General features: G+C 34.8%; 2 protein-coding genes across 4 annotated transcripts; one reads left to right on the plus strand and one right to left on the minus strand.

Annotated features, from left to right (window-relative positions):
* Nucleotides 1–1,404: 1,404 nt before the first annotated feature.
* On the minus strand, nt 1,405–2,198 carry LOC104907080 (hypothetical protein). Its single transcript, XM_048642687.2, has one exon. The coding sequence runs from the start codon at nt 2,149–2,151 to the stop codon at nt 1,471–1,473; it is 681 nt and encodes a 226-aa protein (XP_048498644.1). The 5' UTR covers nt 2,152–2,198; the 3' UTR covers nt 1,405–1,470.
* Nucleotides 2,199–4,431: 2,233 nt separating this feature from the next.
* LOC104907081 (polycomb group protein FIE1) lies at nt 4,432–14,870 on the plus strand. Of its 3 annotated transcripts, none has more exons than XM_048642688.1 (14): nt 4,432–4,757; nt 5,493–5,558; nt 5,675–5,797; nt 6,271–6,351; nt 6,425–6,517; nt 6,652–6,727; nt 9,454–9,533; nt 9,685–9,756; nt 10,799–10,858; nt 11,006–11,102; nt 11,374–11,437; nt 11,547–11,606; nt 11,684–11,795; nt 14,462–14,870. In XM_048642688.1, the coding sequence occupies exons 1-13, from the start codon at nt 4,581–4,583 to the stop codon at nt 11,745–11,747; spliced, it is 1,113 nt and encodes a 370-aa protein (XP_048498645.1). In that variant the 5' UTR covers nt 4,432–4,580; the 3' UTR covers nt 11,748–11,795; nt 14,462–14,870. The 3 variants fall into 3 exon arrangements, with proteins under 3 accessions (XP_048498645.1, XP_019108088.2, XP_010694252.2); XM_019252543.2 differs by having other exon boundaries at nt 5,678–5,797; nt 11,684–11,783; XM_010695950.3 differs by having other exon boundaries at nt 4,433–4,757; nt 11,684–11,783.
* Nucleotides 14,871–16,218: the final 1,348 nt, after the last annotated feature.

Consider the following 16,218-nt stretch of genomic DNA (forward strand, 5'->3'; position numbering starts at 1 on the left):
TAGATTGAAACGGAAGAAGTACACTATTAATGCCCACCTACACACAAACATGGAAGCCCTATTCATCTAGAAAACATTCCCTACAACTTCTATAATCCTTATGTGGCATGATCAAACCAATCTAACATACTTAAAAACTATCTTTTAAAATCTATCCCATTTCTCTGTATTTTTTTTCGCAGCTCATTCTACCAAATCATTCTTTATCTGAAAACTAGGATTCATTAGTACATTTTATCTCTATAACTTCAAACAATAAAAAAAGTGTTCTATTGTTTGAGATTAATCAGAGTTCTTATTTTCTAGTACTAGCCTTTTGTGCACGCGATGCGTGCGATGATATTTTTAGGTCTAATACTAAGTAGTAAACAAACTGAAAATGCAAGTTAGTATGTAAGTTCACCTCTATTTTGTGAATAAGATTCTTCCATGTTCTTTTTCTGTTGTCATTCATTTTTGTGATTTTGAATAGTTTTTTGTTTCTCAAGTCTTATATGCGCATGTTCTTTTATAATCAGTATGATGTTCTTTACTATATATCGTCATGTTCTTTTTTTTTTGGTTTTATTCATTTTTGTAATTTATAATATTTTTATATGGATTTCAGTAATTTCTCTATGATCCCAAAATTGTAACCGAAAAGTATAATACAATTTTATTTTTTTTCCTTGTCTAACTTCTAAATTCTGATTTCACAGGATATTTAAGAATTTTCATCATTTTAATTTTTTCTCCTTTTCTAAATGTTCACTTTGAGTTTCAATTATATTTGAAAGGAAATTTAAGCTTTTCATACACAATCTGATTTTGCATGAAATGGTCGTTTTTAATTTTTCTCCTTTTCTAAATTTGAACACTTTGATTTTCAATTATAGGTGAAATGAAATTTCAAATTTTTCATACACAATCTGATTTCGCATGAAATGATTTTTGGAAAGCATTTTATAGAAATAAAATACCGTTATTTGTTCATTATTTATACTTATTTATTAAAGTGTTTTTAAATAATATTTGATTGTAGTTCAAAGAATCTTATTTCTACAAAATGGAGGTGAACTTAAATACTAACTTGCATTTTCTTTTTGTTTACTACTTAGAAATAATTAGGCCTAAAAATCTCATCGCACGCATCACGTGCATAAAAAGCTATGTATGTGTAGTCGTCAATGATAATAACATGAAACATATTTGTTGATCAGTGAAAGTAGAAGCTAATCAAGCAGGTATTTTATTTCTATAAAGTTATAATAAGAGGAAACTTTAATTTTCCTCATATAAGCTAATCAAGTAGAAGCTAATCAAGCAAGTATTTTGTAATTTAGAAAGGAAAGGGGGGTAAAATAGTCAGTTCAAAAAAGGACACCGTTGCTCCCCCCTTCCCTTATGTAATAGAGATGATTCAAGTGACAAACTACAATGTATAAATATGACCATCATTTTGCCAAAATTATGGCACTTTTGAAACAATGATCAAAAAGAATTGGCAACCAATATAGCTTGCCTGCACCTAGCCTTAGCTTGTTGAATCCTTTCAATAAGAGTCTCTTCTTTAACAGCAGCTTTAACCATTGCTAAATCCATCTCCATTAACTTCAAAACTCTAAAAAGTTCAGTAACCATTCTATCTTCAACTTTGCCTTCATCTCTTAACACTTCAGCTTCTTCTCTTGCTCTTTCAGCTACTATCTCCCCTGCCTTAGCAAGAAGCTCTATCGAACCGAACTCTCTATCCATTAACCCTTCAAACTTGTCTAAGAAATCCATGATCACATACCCAGTTGGTTTTTCTAGATTGATTGGTTTAGTCCTCTTCCATCCTATCTCAAAGTTTGGAGGCTCTGGTTTTATGACTCCGGTTCGAGCCTTTCGATCCCTGATTATTTCAGACTTCCTTCTCTTCTCAATGGGAAACTGGTCTGGTGGGGTTGTGGCCTCAAACTCTGGGCTTGGAGTTGGGAAGTTATCAGCTGGTTCAGGTTGTGATAGTGAGGAGTTTGTAGTGCATTTGGTTGAGATAAGGGAGAGTTTTTGATGTGGTAGAGGGAATGAAGGTGATGGGTGTGAGGATATGTAGAAAGTTTGATTTGGGTGCAAGAGGTTTAGATGAAGAGTTGTTGCTTGGGAGAGAATTTGGAGTGTGGAGGAAACCATTGTTTGTAGATGAAATGGTGAGCAAAATATTAGGAGTGGCAAAGATAAGGATATTTATCTCCTTTGCTTTGGTTGTGGCCTGTGGGGGCAACCGGGCAAGGCATACTTCCGCGCTTTAAAATTATTGCAACACTTGCTGTTTTTAGTAGTTCTTTAATTAATGTAACATTTTTATAAATGGAAAAAATAGGCATTCACACAGATTACTTACGATAAACAATTTTTTATCTCTTCTTTTATTAACATAAATATTAACAGTATATCCACTTCCAACTCTTTCTAAATCTCTGTGCCAAAAGCAAGTGTTGCATTAATTTTAGAGCAGAGTAAGTATATTAGAGACAAAAGGGTCAAATTTACCATATTAGTATCAAATGCAGCACTTTATTTTTTATTTATTAGTTGCTCTTGCAATGCTTTACTTTTTATGTTTGTCAAAACACAAGTTTAATTGTTAATATCTCTAGAGACTCTAGTTATCTATTTAGTGAAAGTCAACAAGTAAGTTTTATTAATGCTACTTTAATAAGCAGTTTACTAGAGCAGATTTGCTATACTAATGTACCTCAATTTAACTACTAACTCGAATAACAGTTTTGCTCCAAACATTTTAAAAAGAATATCATGTTCTATATTATGGGGTAAAATTCCAGTTCACGTGACAACAATATAGTGGCAGCATATGTGTACAAGTGGCAGCAAACAACTGGTTTGAAGATGGAAGCAGGTTGCCAACGTGGCAGGTTGTTGTGGTAGCTCCTACAATGATGGTAGATAGTTCCTAAAATAATGGCAACTGAAGGAAGATCAACAAACAGTAAGTCAGTGGTTAAAACGGTTGGCAAACTGTTGAGAAGATCAAGGGAGATTCCTAAATAGTATGAACTAATAAGTTGCAGCATATTTGACAGATTTTGCTTAAACCGTCATTCTTCCAACTATAAATACTCCTATGTATTGTAAACCATGCAAAACATATGGACTTTTTCCCACTTACTCATACCCCTAAGAACTATATTTCGCATCACTCTCTCTGTTATTTTTCTTTTGTATTCTTAATTTGCCATCTCTTTCTCTCTAAAACCTGAGTTGCTCGTCTTGCCAATCAGGCAAAAACAATGTACTTGTATTGCAACTTGATATTATTATAGTGAATTGGCGGAACATTGATTTCCCCGTGGTTTTCTCTCCATTTAGAGGGTTTTCACGTAAAATTGTCTTGCGTTATTTCTTTATTTTTGCACTATGTTCCGCTCATGTATTTTGCCAAGTATTGCAACTTAATTGTTGATCCCTTCTCCAAGTAAATTGATCCTTGTGCGAAATTTACCCTAAACAGTCTCCATCCTATGTGACAGTATAGCAGGAATTATTTTCTAAAACCGAATAAAACATGACTATCATTTTATATAATACTTTTGACTTTTTATACTTATTGTACACAACCTATGTTATATGTTATACTTCCTCCGATCCAAAATAAGTGAAACATTTGTCTCAAAAAGCTCTCACATAAATGAGAGAAGCGTTTCACTTATTTTGGAACGGAGGAAGTATATAACAATGAGAGTGAGGGATAACCTAGTGGTTAGAGCTTTCCTTCGAGTTTTAGTAAGTATTAGGATCGATTCTCACCCTTGACAAATTGAAATCCTCTTCATTCCCCCAACTTGTTAAGGTTTCTCCTTACCTTACTAAAAATTACCCCATATTCTTATTAGTGAACACATGCAAGTCTTTCATGAACAACCTTAATTTTGAACTTTTACAAAGAATTCCCCACCTTTTAATACCTAAAACAATGTAAAATTTGAGTATTAATATTTTTAACTACCTATTTGAAAAAAATTATTATAAGTTGATATTTCAAAAAACACATATTGGAATAAGTCAAATAAAATTCTCACGAAAAAATATTTTTTTTCACATATAAGTAGTGACGCACAAAAATATTTTTTATATTATGCAAATAATAGTCGAAACCTGTAATAATATAAATAGTGTTAAAATACAAAATGTAATGTAACACTTTTTTTGCTAAAGTATTTGAACTTGTATGCATTTTTTTTCTCCTTCTGAGAACTCGTGGTAAAATGAATTTTTTATAGATTGCCTACGTGCCATTCACCCAAAGCCCAACCAGCCCCAAATCTCTCATGCTCCAACAATATTGAAATTTTAAGAAGATTTAAACCTTCATTTCTCATGTCGAAGAGATAGGACATAGGAATAGGAAGTGATACCATTGAACCCAAGTTTCATAGTAACTTGTATACACTCCTGCTCTTCAAAAGATTTGGTTAGTCCAAGCTCCAAAGTTTTGTTTCCCCTTCTGTTTGTCTCTCTTCTTCTTCTCACAAGTCACAACTAAATCTTAGTGAGAGACGTTGCAGAAAAACAGAAGCAAAAAATAGAAAAATAGTTTGGAGATGGCAAAAGTTCCAGTAGGGTGCGAACCAGTGGTGGGTTCTTTGACCACACCAAAGAAGAAAGACTACAAAGTCACCAACAGACTTCAAGAAGGCAAACGCCCCATATACGCCGTCGTTTTCAACTTTATTGATTCCCGCTTTTACAATGTCTTTGCCACAGTTGGCGGCCACAGGGTATAACTTCTTTCGTTTTTTTTTTGTTTTTGCTGGTAATTGATTAGAAACCCTTTACCCAAATTTGTTTGATTTATTGAATTATTGGGTTTGTCTGAATTTTGAGCTCACATTTTTGATGGGTTAATCAATTGAAGTGCTGGGAATTGGTGCAATTTTTTTCTGAAAAAAAAGGTCTTGTTTGATTAGATTGAGTACATTACGAAAATCAAACTTTTATAATTTTTACTAATATGTAATTAAAGATATTATTGATGATACAAAACGTGAATTGACAAACTTGATAAGGAGGAATGGGAAATTGGGAAGTCTATTAGGGGATAGAGGGATTTATTTGCTTAAAAATATTTAAGAAAGAAGGGTAAGATTTAATTAAAGTGTGGTTTATGATTAACTATCTTATCTGGGTATTGGATATGATCATAAAGTTGTAGTCTTTCTTATAGGAATGCACATTTTGCAATTTCTGATTTGGTGGGTGACAATTTATTTATACTTCTGTTTCGGCATATGGAAGGAGTAGAGGGAAGAGTGAATTTACTTGGTGCAATTTTAGTTGCTATTGAAAATGTTGTAATAAGATATTGAATTGACAGATATACGGTTGAGTGATCACTTGGGAGTTTATGGAATTGGCATTGCATATTAGCTGTATTCATAAAATTGGAGTAGAAATTCTAATGCAGTGCACAAAAACAGTTAGTTTAATGTCTAATACATTTTCATCATCTACAGGTGACTGTTTATAGATGCCTTGAAGGTGGTACAATTGCTGTTCTTCAGTCCTACACTGACGAGGATGTAAGAACAGTTGCTGTTTTGCACAAAACTTGATTAGTCTTTTCATATAGAGCCTATTTTATTGTTCTTGTCGTTGTTCTATTGTTTATCCTCAACTCATTTGTCATATGGATCAGAAGGAGGAGTCTTTTTATACTGTCAGCTGGGCTTGTGATATTGATCGTACTCCATTGATAGTGGCTGGAGGTACCAATGGCATAATACGTGTTATTGATGCTGCTAATGAGAAGATACACAAGGTATATTGTACTGTAAGCTGACTTTGAGTTCTTTTATCGGATTAGCAACTGTACTTGAACCGTGTAAACAAATTAAACGTAGGTGCTGTGGATAGATTTTGTAAAATGATGCTTGTGTTATTGGTCTTATCTCATAATATGTGCTGGAAGTTGGAGATAAACATTTATAGTAGTGATCATGACCTGTTACATGTTGGGTATATTTTTCATGTCCAAGCTATATAATATGCTTGCTTCTATTGAGTGATCCCATATACTTCGTTCCTGTCGGAAAAAAAGCCAAATCTTTGGTCAAACTGCACTTAAAGATACTTCACATTTTCTTCATGAATTCCCTTGGTACCTCTTCCCTCTTTTTAACAGTCTTGATTTTTTATTTTTATTTGGGGGGGGGGGGGAGCGGTGCATTTTAGGTTTATCCTACTGGACATTCAGCTATCTTATTACTATATTGTGTAATTTGAATTTTGCAGAGTTATGTTGGTCATGGGGACTCAATTAATGAAATCAAGACTCAATCCCTGAAACCATCACTTATAGTGTCCGCCAGCAAAGTGAGTACAGTTCGAAGTTGTCAATTTTTTTTGACGAGCTTAGAGTTTATTAATTATTGTTAGAACTATATAGGATGAATCAGTTCGTCTGTGGAATGTTCATACTGGAATATGCATCTTGATATTTGCTGGAGCTGGGGGTCATCGTAATGAAGTCTTGAGTGTGGTGAGTCGTCGATATGATGACCTATACTGTTACTTTTCCCAATGCTCTCCTATTTCTTTTGCTAACAGTTTATGTTTTGACCATAAAACAATGATCCTCTAAGCTATCCATTTTCTCTTTCGTTCTTTGATTAGGATTTTCATCCTTCTGATATATATCGCATTGCAAGTTGTGGGATGGACAACACTATTAAGATCTGGTCAATGAAGGGTAATGGTCTTTCTCTCTTGATATAGTCTGTTTATGACATCAGTTATGTTATTATGATTTTTTAACCAGCATCTTTAAAATGGTACCGAAGCACCTTCGCCGTCCTTTCTTGTAATCCACTGTCTCCACTTGCGATGTGAAGGAAAACGAAACAGATGTTAAAATAAATAATGATTTATGAAGGGGAAGGTAGGAACTAGGAAGAAAGAGTTTATTGTAATCCTTTATCCTAGAGAGTGATATCTATCTTCGATGTCGTGTCCTACATTATGTTCCGTTTGGGTAGGGACGTTGTGAATTGTCTTTATATCTGATGATTTAATAAGAGTTGGCTCAGGGAATACTTTTACTTCTGCAACACTAACTATCTGCCTACTTTCGACAGTCATTGAGATCATCAGATATAGGGGTTTTCTTTCTCGTCCTCCTGTGTTTGTTGGTTTTCTATTGTACGTCAAACTTTTGAAAGTTCTGCATAATACCCGTCAACTTACAGAAGTTAGTCCATAAATACCCTTGTTATATAATATATTGTCGTTAGTATTTACCATTTGTATTGAATAAGAACTTTTTGAGTTATATTGATGCGCTTTAAACAAATTTCGAACATTTTAAAAAATTGGTGGGAAAATATTATCCCTTATTATGTGTTTCTTTTGGTTAGAGGGGTTTATATTTGTTAAAAGCATCTGTATATAACTAAGAAATCTTCTATGTATTTTCCTACAAGTTGTTAAAATACCATGGACTAACTCTTGTAAATTGAGGAGTACTATGTGGATCTTTTAGATCGTACAAAATCAACAAACATAGGGGCATTTAGCATAGAGAAACCCTAAAATTTACTTCTGCTTGCAAATTGAAAAAGTTCCTTTGACTTACTGGTAGATGAAGAGGGTTTGGATGGAGAATAAAGGAAAGGAAAACAATTAGATGATATGGGATTCCATATGAAGAGGAAGGAAGTGGTGGGAAAAAATTCTATCAAAATCTTAACTTCCCTTTCCTCCCAAAAGTGGAGGAATTTTGGAGGAAAGAGATATTAAAGAAGCTGTCAACATATTTTTCATTACCTTCCCTTGGGCTAATTACAGGTAACAAAGCATTATATTCCTTTTAAATCCTTCATTAAACTAGAAAAGGTTATTAATTTCTCTTCTCTTCCTTTCTTTTCTTTTCCTCTCTTCCTTTCCTTTCTTTTCTTCTCTTCCCTTCCTTTCTCTTTTATTCCTTTACTAAAAATTGATCAAGCATGGTTTGTAGGCTAGTAAATGTCCTCGACACATAAAAAATAGGAATGGGGAAGAGCAATTATAATAGCTCCTTAAAGTTCATTCCGAAGTTTGTTGCTTTATGTGATGAGCAGCTAGTTGCAGTCCTTTTATTTCCTTTTTCCTTTTTAAATTCTTTTTCCCAAATTGAAACCCTTTCCAACTTTATTTTTTGGTTGTGAGCTGGGCATGAGTTTTTGTTGAAAAACTAGAAAAGGCAAGAACATGCTTAAGAAGCTGATAGTACTCCGGTTTCCCAAGGGTCTGTTGTGCTTCTTAGATATTGAAGGAACCAGAACAATAATAATTCTGTGTGGCGTGTGGTGTTTGCTGACCTTAAGTGTTGCATTTGTTCTTCTTGCTGTCCTAAGATAGTTATTGTTTCGGAACTTGAAATTCGTTTGATATTTTGGAATTCAATTTCAAATCTAGTTTTTGGAAACTAAAGGAATTGTAATTCTAAAATTTCGATTCCATTGTCATGTTTGGAAAGTTATAGGATTTTGGGATCCATAATTCTAATAGTATAGGCCTATAGGGAGACATAATTGTTTCCTACTTATCCCCTCTAACTCCTTCCCATTCGCTACCACTACCCACAATCATGTACTTGTCAATTGCCGCCAATGTCCTATCATCCCCTGCCGCCTCCCTCTGCCTTCTGCCACCACCACTACCACTAATTATGGTGATTTCATTATTAAAAATCTCAAAATCACACCATTCTCTTCAATTTCAGTTTAAATTGGAATCAAGAACCCTCAAAATGCTTAAGGATCTACGATTTTGAATATCAATTGACAAAATTGAATAAATCAAATGATGACGTTGAGATGAAAATTCTTTTAGAAAAATAATCTTTTAATTTCTAATATATGATGCCCAAATTAATGAATAATGCAAATTACAGAATTAAATCTCACCTCGAAGTAAAAAATAGTATATAATAATAGATTCAAAGTTGAAGACTTTTTACAAATTCTTTGTTGATCTACGATTGAATTTGAAGTGGAAGCTACTTGAACAAATTATTTGGGGCTTCCTTCAACAATTCAAGAAACGAAGTGCTTATAGTATCGATGGAGGCTGGTTACTAGCAGATGGTGGTGGTGAAAGAGGAGAGAGAAACAATGTTGATGGTGGTGGCATGGTGGTTGACTGGTTGAGGTGGTGGAGAGATGGAGAAAATCTGTGACTACAAAATTTGGGGTAGCACCATAGCTGAGATAGTGAGCTCATATAGCACATCAGTTTTGGTATTCCAAATGAGATGTAAAAAATTGTAATTGAAACGCATCTTCTATGGGCCTCTTTAGGAATTGGGGCAATTCCAGATTTGAAGTTCTTCTCCATCCAAACAATTGATTTGTCCAAATCCATAATTTTAAATGAAATTTAAGTATCCAAACACACCATTAGCTCTTTTATCCTTATCTTGATTTGTACATGTTACAGAATTTTGGCCATATGTGGAGAAATCATTCACATGGACGGATCTGCCATCAAAGTTCCCTACAAAATATGTGCAGTTCCCTGTAAGTGATGGTTTCTTCCTTTCTTGTCCTGCATTTTCCCACCTATCTGCTTCCCCCACCTTCCTCTGTTTATGCTTGTCCTCCCGACCTGTATTTCACAATCATCTCTTCAATGTTTTCATCCTGACCTAACAAGATTTCATTATTACAGATCTTCATTGCTTCAGTTCATACAAACTATGTTGACTGTACAAGGTGGCTTGGTGATTTTGTCCTTTCGAAGGTAAACATGTTATTGATCATTTGTCCTCTTCATTCTAATAGCTTGTTTGCCTCTTGTGTCTCTATGGTAATTGAACAGGATTGATAAGGAATGAAAGGGAAGAGAAAGAAACCAAGAAGGAAGGCAGCTTCTGTTTGGTTGTATTAGTATGTACTCCCTGCGTCATTAATTAGCTACATTAATGAGGGGACAAGTATCTAGGAAAGAAGAAACTGTGTGGTGGGCACCATAACTTTATGGGAAAAGGACAAAGATTTGGGAGTTATAGCTAGGAAGATGAGAAATATAAAGAGGAATATTGGTACTTTGTGGTGGGACATGGTTGGCAAGAAATATAGCAAGTAAAAAGAGACACCCATTTATGGTAAATGTAGCAAGTAAAAAAAAGACGGAGGGAGTAACTGGGAATAGGAAGGTTTTTCTTTTTTTGGTTAGTTGTAGTGGAACTGGAAGATGAAGGGGATATTGTTCTATTAGTTTTGTTTTATCTAAAGTCTGTCCATGTGGGAGGATCAGAAAGTAAGAGTTTAAGGGAAGGAGTCTTTCTTTTCATCTCTTTTCCTATCAGTTCCCTTGCAACTTACATATATTAAAACCAAATATCAGAAAGTTACTTGTTCCTTCCTTTTATCCCATTAATTACCTATCAAGCAAGTGCTAAAACAATGTGAATGGTTAGCCTTTGTCAAATCTGCCTCTAATGATGATAATTAATGTTGTGTGTAGTGAGTGCCCTCATTTTAACTTCTAGAAGGAAGAATGGGTTGTAATTTTTCTGATTATTCTGCATCGGTTGCAGGCTTGCACTATTGATGTACAAACTTGATCTTGCATCATGGTGTTTCCCTGGCTTCCCTCAATTAGTCTATACACTTTTAAAAGAATAAGAACAGCAGCTTTAATTATTTAATTGGGAGGGAACTGAAAATGTTATGTAAAAGATGCCGAACATACTTGAGCCGAGAAGTAGAATTAGAATTCATTCTTGGTTGGAATTCTTTGTTATGTGAATTATTGCTCATTCAGTTGTTTGTTTGATCAGAGTGTTGACAATGAGATTGTACTATGGGAGCCAATTATGAAGGAACAATCTCCTGGTGAGGTCAGTATATGAATTGGCATTCTCCATGAAGTGATTTTTGCCCAAGTTTTTTTTTTCATTCACTTCCTCCACACGAATGGCATTGATTTGACCATGAAGTAGATTTTTGGATAAATTAGCTAATGAGTGATCCTTGATGCCTTTTAGGGTTCAGTTGACATTCTGCAGAAATATCCTGTTCCCGACTGTGATATTTGGTTCATAAAATTTTCATGTGATTTTCATTACAATGCAGCAGCAGCAGGTATTCTCCGCTTCCTTTATCATTTTGTTGCTTTTTTGTGTGGAGCTGGAGCATATCCTGTCTATCTTGTCTTCTCTTTCTCTTTTTTTTAGGGGCTGGGGGTGGTTAGGACAACAAGTTACATAAGATAAATTGGAGTACTTACTGTTGATGGGTTATACCAATTCTGTGGGATCTGAAGTCATGGATGTTTGCTACAATATTTGCTATCTTATCCAGTACTTAATCTCTTCAAGATCAATAAGCCATCCTTGATATTTTTTTTTGTCAGGCAATAGGGAAGGGAGGATCTACGTCTGGGAGCTACAATCCTGCCCCCCTGTTCTGATTGCGAAGTAAGTCTTTCTGCAAATTCCATGCCGGTTGTCTTGGATGGAGTTCTTTGTGCTAGTTATTGGAGTTGGCCCTCATTGTCAACTATTTTATCTGGATTTTTCTAATCAGGCTTTCACACTTTCAATCAAAATCCCCTATTAGACAAACTGCCATGTCATTTGATGGAAGGTAACTATGACGACCTTGTAGCCTCCTTTAAGTAAGAAACAACTTATGTACTAAAAATTGCAATGCTCCTTTTGCAGCACCATTCTGGCTTGCTGTGAAGATGGAACGATCTGGCGGTGGGATGCAATACCCTGTCCTTAGATTTTGTGAAAGCTGGTTGTCAGAAGGCCTTGAGAGGTGAGCCCATTGGTCAGTGCTTAAACTATTACTGGCTTGTGTGCTATCAGCATGGGATATGATTTCGTTCCAACTCTTTGGCTATGTTCTTTTGATATTAAAGATTTATGTTTAGATGAGTCCCAGTACGTTGAGAAAAAAGATTAGTCCAAATAAGGGAAGCCCAAGTTTGATTTGCAACTTCAACAAACTCTAATAAACTCAAATTAGTTCTAGCTTCTGAGATGAGTTCCAAATAGTTCTAAAGATTTAGATACAGGTGAAAAGAACACACCTATAATAGGTGCTCAGACCTGGTCCACCTGGATAATGGAAATGTGGCATGGCATTCAACAAAATTGTGTGTCTTTAATCCAAATTCGAATGAAGTTTTTCAGTGTCCATGCCTGTCTCAGAGGCTTGGAGCATCGAGGATTTGACCTGGATAGCATAACAATTATGCACTACGACTGTATACCATCATCCTTATTGTTACCCAATGCCTCTAATCTATCTAGGTTATTTGTTAGTTATTGTAAGGGGATGTCAAATGTATGCAGCCACACCCCATGAAATTACATAGAGGCTCTTTTCTAGATCCTTGTTGGAGAAGAAAATTCCTTGACATACTACATCACATCAATAAGAATTGGAGGGCATTTTAGTTAGATTTTAGATTTAGTTTTTTTTTTGTCAAATAAGACCAAATAAGAGGTTTTATATAAGGAAACACCCGATAAAAAACTTTCTGCAAGGAAAGACCACGTGTAATTCTCAATTGTTACTTGAGAGCATATTACCAAATTCCTGCATAGAAGTCAAGTTGACTTCTTTCGCTCCATATTCCCTTATGTTTTCATAGTTTTCTTCAGTTATCCCCCCAAAACAAGTTTAGCCTTCATAAAATCTCTAATATTTTCCCTATAGAAAAAACAATCTCTAATATTTGCAATTGAGGAGAAAGAGAAACGCGAAAGAGAGAGATATCAGTTCACAACTAAGAAGAATCAAATTTCATGTAAATCAAAACTGACCCATGCTTTGAGATTTAAATTTGATCAAGATCCCTCATTTAATTGCATTAAAAATTTCCAATCTGAATCTTAAATGAAAGCCTTAATCTGGTGAAACCCTTAGTTCTAAAGTTTTGTAGGAATTGGAAATTGGAGGTTAGTATACATGGCAGAGGCTGCCGACTAGACTTCCCTATGGTTACTGGCATTATGATCCTCCGGTAGCCGTTGCTGGTCATGCGTATGGCAGGTCAAATATTTGTTTCTCTCTCTTCGATCTACTTTCTACGGCGAGCAATACCTTTCTCTTTCTCTGTGGCCCTTATCTTACTAACGCAGAAAAACAGATTCCCAAGGAGGATAAAAGACCTCCTTGTAGAATTCGAATTCCGTTACCCGAGAAAAGAGGGAAGTTCATAAATGCTCTGATATGCCAGTTGATTATGTTCAGATTCAAGCCTTTTTCCTCAATTGCAAATATTAGGGAGGATATAGAGGCTAAATCTGTTTTGGGGGAAAGGCTAAGGAAAATGACAAAACACAAGGGAAAATTGAGGTAAATAAGAAGTCCACACCAGATTGCTGACTTGTTTGCCGGAAATCGGTAATTTGGTCTTAAGGAACTATGTGGTTTTATAAATGTGGACATGTGGTCTCTTGTTGCAAAATGTGTTTTATTAGGTCCTTCACAAAAAACCCTTTTTATTTGGTCTCATTTGACAAAAACCCTGAGTTCATTACATAGTTGAATTATGTTCATCTTCAAAGGAGTTGGAAGAGTAACTATTTGGTGATTTACGTTTTAGAAAACAAACTAGTTTTTGTCCCGGGCGATACATCCCGGATTATTTACCAACGTGCATTTGAAATCTTCAAAAATAGAAATATGATCTTGTCTTTAAATGATTTTTTCTCTCACAAAGACCAACATGACTATCGTAGTGTAGTTGATGAGTGCATTAGCATATCAAATGAGAGGTTATGAGTTGGAGTCTTGAAACACACATTTTTTTATTATTTAATGTTCGATATGATTGTGTGTGGAGGGGGGGGGGGGGGGGGAGAGTACATGTGGCAGCATGATATTTGTTTGTCTTGAGTTTTAGATATGTATATATATATATAGATTACCCGGAGAGAACGAATATTAGAAGCATGGCTATGATTTCATATGAAACAAAAGCTTAGCAGGTGCGACTTGCGAGCCCATCTAGAAAGTGGTTCCGTGGATGCGGATGGTTGGTTGCTTTTATAGGTTGCTCCATTTCTGGTCATGTCAAAACTTTTAATTTTGATATTCTGAGAGCCTCTTACTCATGCTCCCATAAAGCGTGCTACAGCTTCTTTAGATATTGGGTTTGATCTGATCTGGATATCTAGATATCTGAATATGCGGTTCCCAATCCGACTTGTATTGTTTACTTAAAAAATTCTGAAATTTGAGATTCAACCATCAAGATTCAGAACTAGTTTTGATCTCTAATGGCAAACATGACATCTTACACTAAAAAAAAAGAACAAAAAAAAAAAACCTAACCCTGCTACAGCTCTTTGTGAGGACCAGCAGACCTGTAGGCTGTAGGCATAACTTTTCTTTATCCAATCCTGATGGATACTTCTCTTTGATCTCTTCCTCAATGAATATTGTACACCATACTGAACCTCTATTTTCCTTTCTTGATAAAGGATCTTGAAAAAAGTCTGTTTTTCATCTTCTGTCAAATGAAGAGAGCCATTAGCACTAATGGCTGGCGGGGCTGTGGTGGTAGCTGCACAATTCTAGAGGCAAAATCTCTGAGCAAATATCTGAAGAATTATCTTTTCTGCCTTGATTCTACCATAAATTGGCTAAGCAGCGGTGTTCGGTGAATAAGGGCAAGTAGCATGACTGTAGAGTTTTGTTTAATCAAATGGGTGTTGTCATGCCAGGAAGATGGTAGAGTTAAAACTGATGGCTGTAAGCTAAATGAGCTGTGTGTATAAGAGAAGGGAAGTGTTTAATTTCTGTCATGGAATTGTTTTCATATATTTTCGTCTACAATTCTGTGATATGTTTTAATTTTATTATATACGAGTAGATAGCAGCTTATCACTTTGTTTCGTCGTATTCGTATCAGCTAAGCATCGTGATTTTTCAAGAATGATGGTATGGCTCGGTGTTTGCTAGTTGTTGGTTCCTACAGAATTGAGCTATAACATCTTTTAGATCATGAACCTAGTTTGGCTTCTTTATAAGGCAATAGTGAAGGGAGAATATGTATCTCTCTCATGTAGTTCCAGTTATTTCTCCGGTAATTTTTTTGATGTAGAATGTGCTTGAGGATCGAATTCTTTGCACATACAAATCCTTCAAGCTCACAATATATTTCTTTTGTACAACGTCTCCTTAAGTTGACGGCAATTTTCTTTTTGTTTTCCCTTTCACTTTGCCTCATGTCACATTTTGTACACTTCATAAACTATTTATTTTTCTTTCCCGAAGAGGTACATGTATCGCAAATTCGATGGTTGACACGAGTCTACCATCTAAATGGTGTGCACCATTGCATACGGCGTCATTTCGCATTATAATACAATGAACAAAACATCTTCAATAAACAAACTAAACAACATGAAGATGAGAAGTAGAATAAAAGAACAACACAAGAGACTCAATGAACATTTGAATCAGCAATGAACAACAAGAAAAAGAGACGAATATAAGAGGAAGTATATGATGAACAACCACTAATCTAATGAATAGACAAAGAAAACACAATGAACAAAGAAACATTTGCAATAAACAAACTAAAAAAACATAAAGATAAAGGTTAATAAAGGAGAATTGTCAAAATCGATTTTCATTGGAGAACAGTTAATGTACATTAGTTTTACATGTTCATTGGAGAACAATTGATGTACATTAGTTTCACGCGTTTCATGTTTTTCGGGCTGCATTTTGACCTTAATGGTAGACACGAGCCCGTCATCTATCAATTGGGTACATGTATGGGAGTTTAGTAGAATCAATATCAAAGTGAGAGACCACTAGAAAACTCAAATAAAAGGGGGAAATAAGATTAAAAAATAAAAGTAAATCTAGTTCCTGATTGATCTATTTGATAAGGTAAATCAAAAGTGTTAAAGTTCTTTACCTCAAACTTCTTTTGATAAGAGTAAATCTAGTTCAAATAGATAAACATAAATAATATTATTGATCAATTGTTAAAACATCTTCACTTCGATCTTGATTAATTCTCCTTTCTTTAATCTTTGATCAAGTATTTTCTTTGTTCTTCAATGAATAACCTAGCAACATAATACATGAAATAATACAAGTATGTCTTTTGTGGTTAAGTCATCTTCAAAACTTAGGGTCAACAACATAAAACAACGGGTTTTGGAGATACTAGGTTGATGGCAGCAGATGAAAATTGAAATCTCTCTCCTGAAGTTTCAATTGG

This window comes from Beta vulgaris, chromosome 4, assembly GCF_026745355.1.
Source record: "Beta vulgaris subsp. vulgaris cultivar EL10 chromosome 4, EL10.2, whole genome shotgun sequence".
NCBI classification, from domain to species: Eukaryota; Viridiplantae; Streptophyta; class Magnoliopsida; order Caryophyllales; family Amaranthaceae; genus Beta; species Beta vulgaris.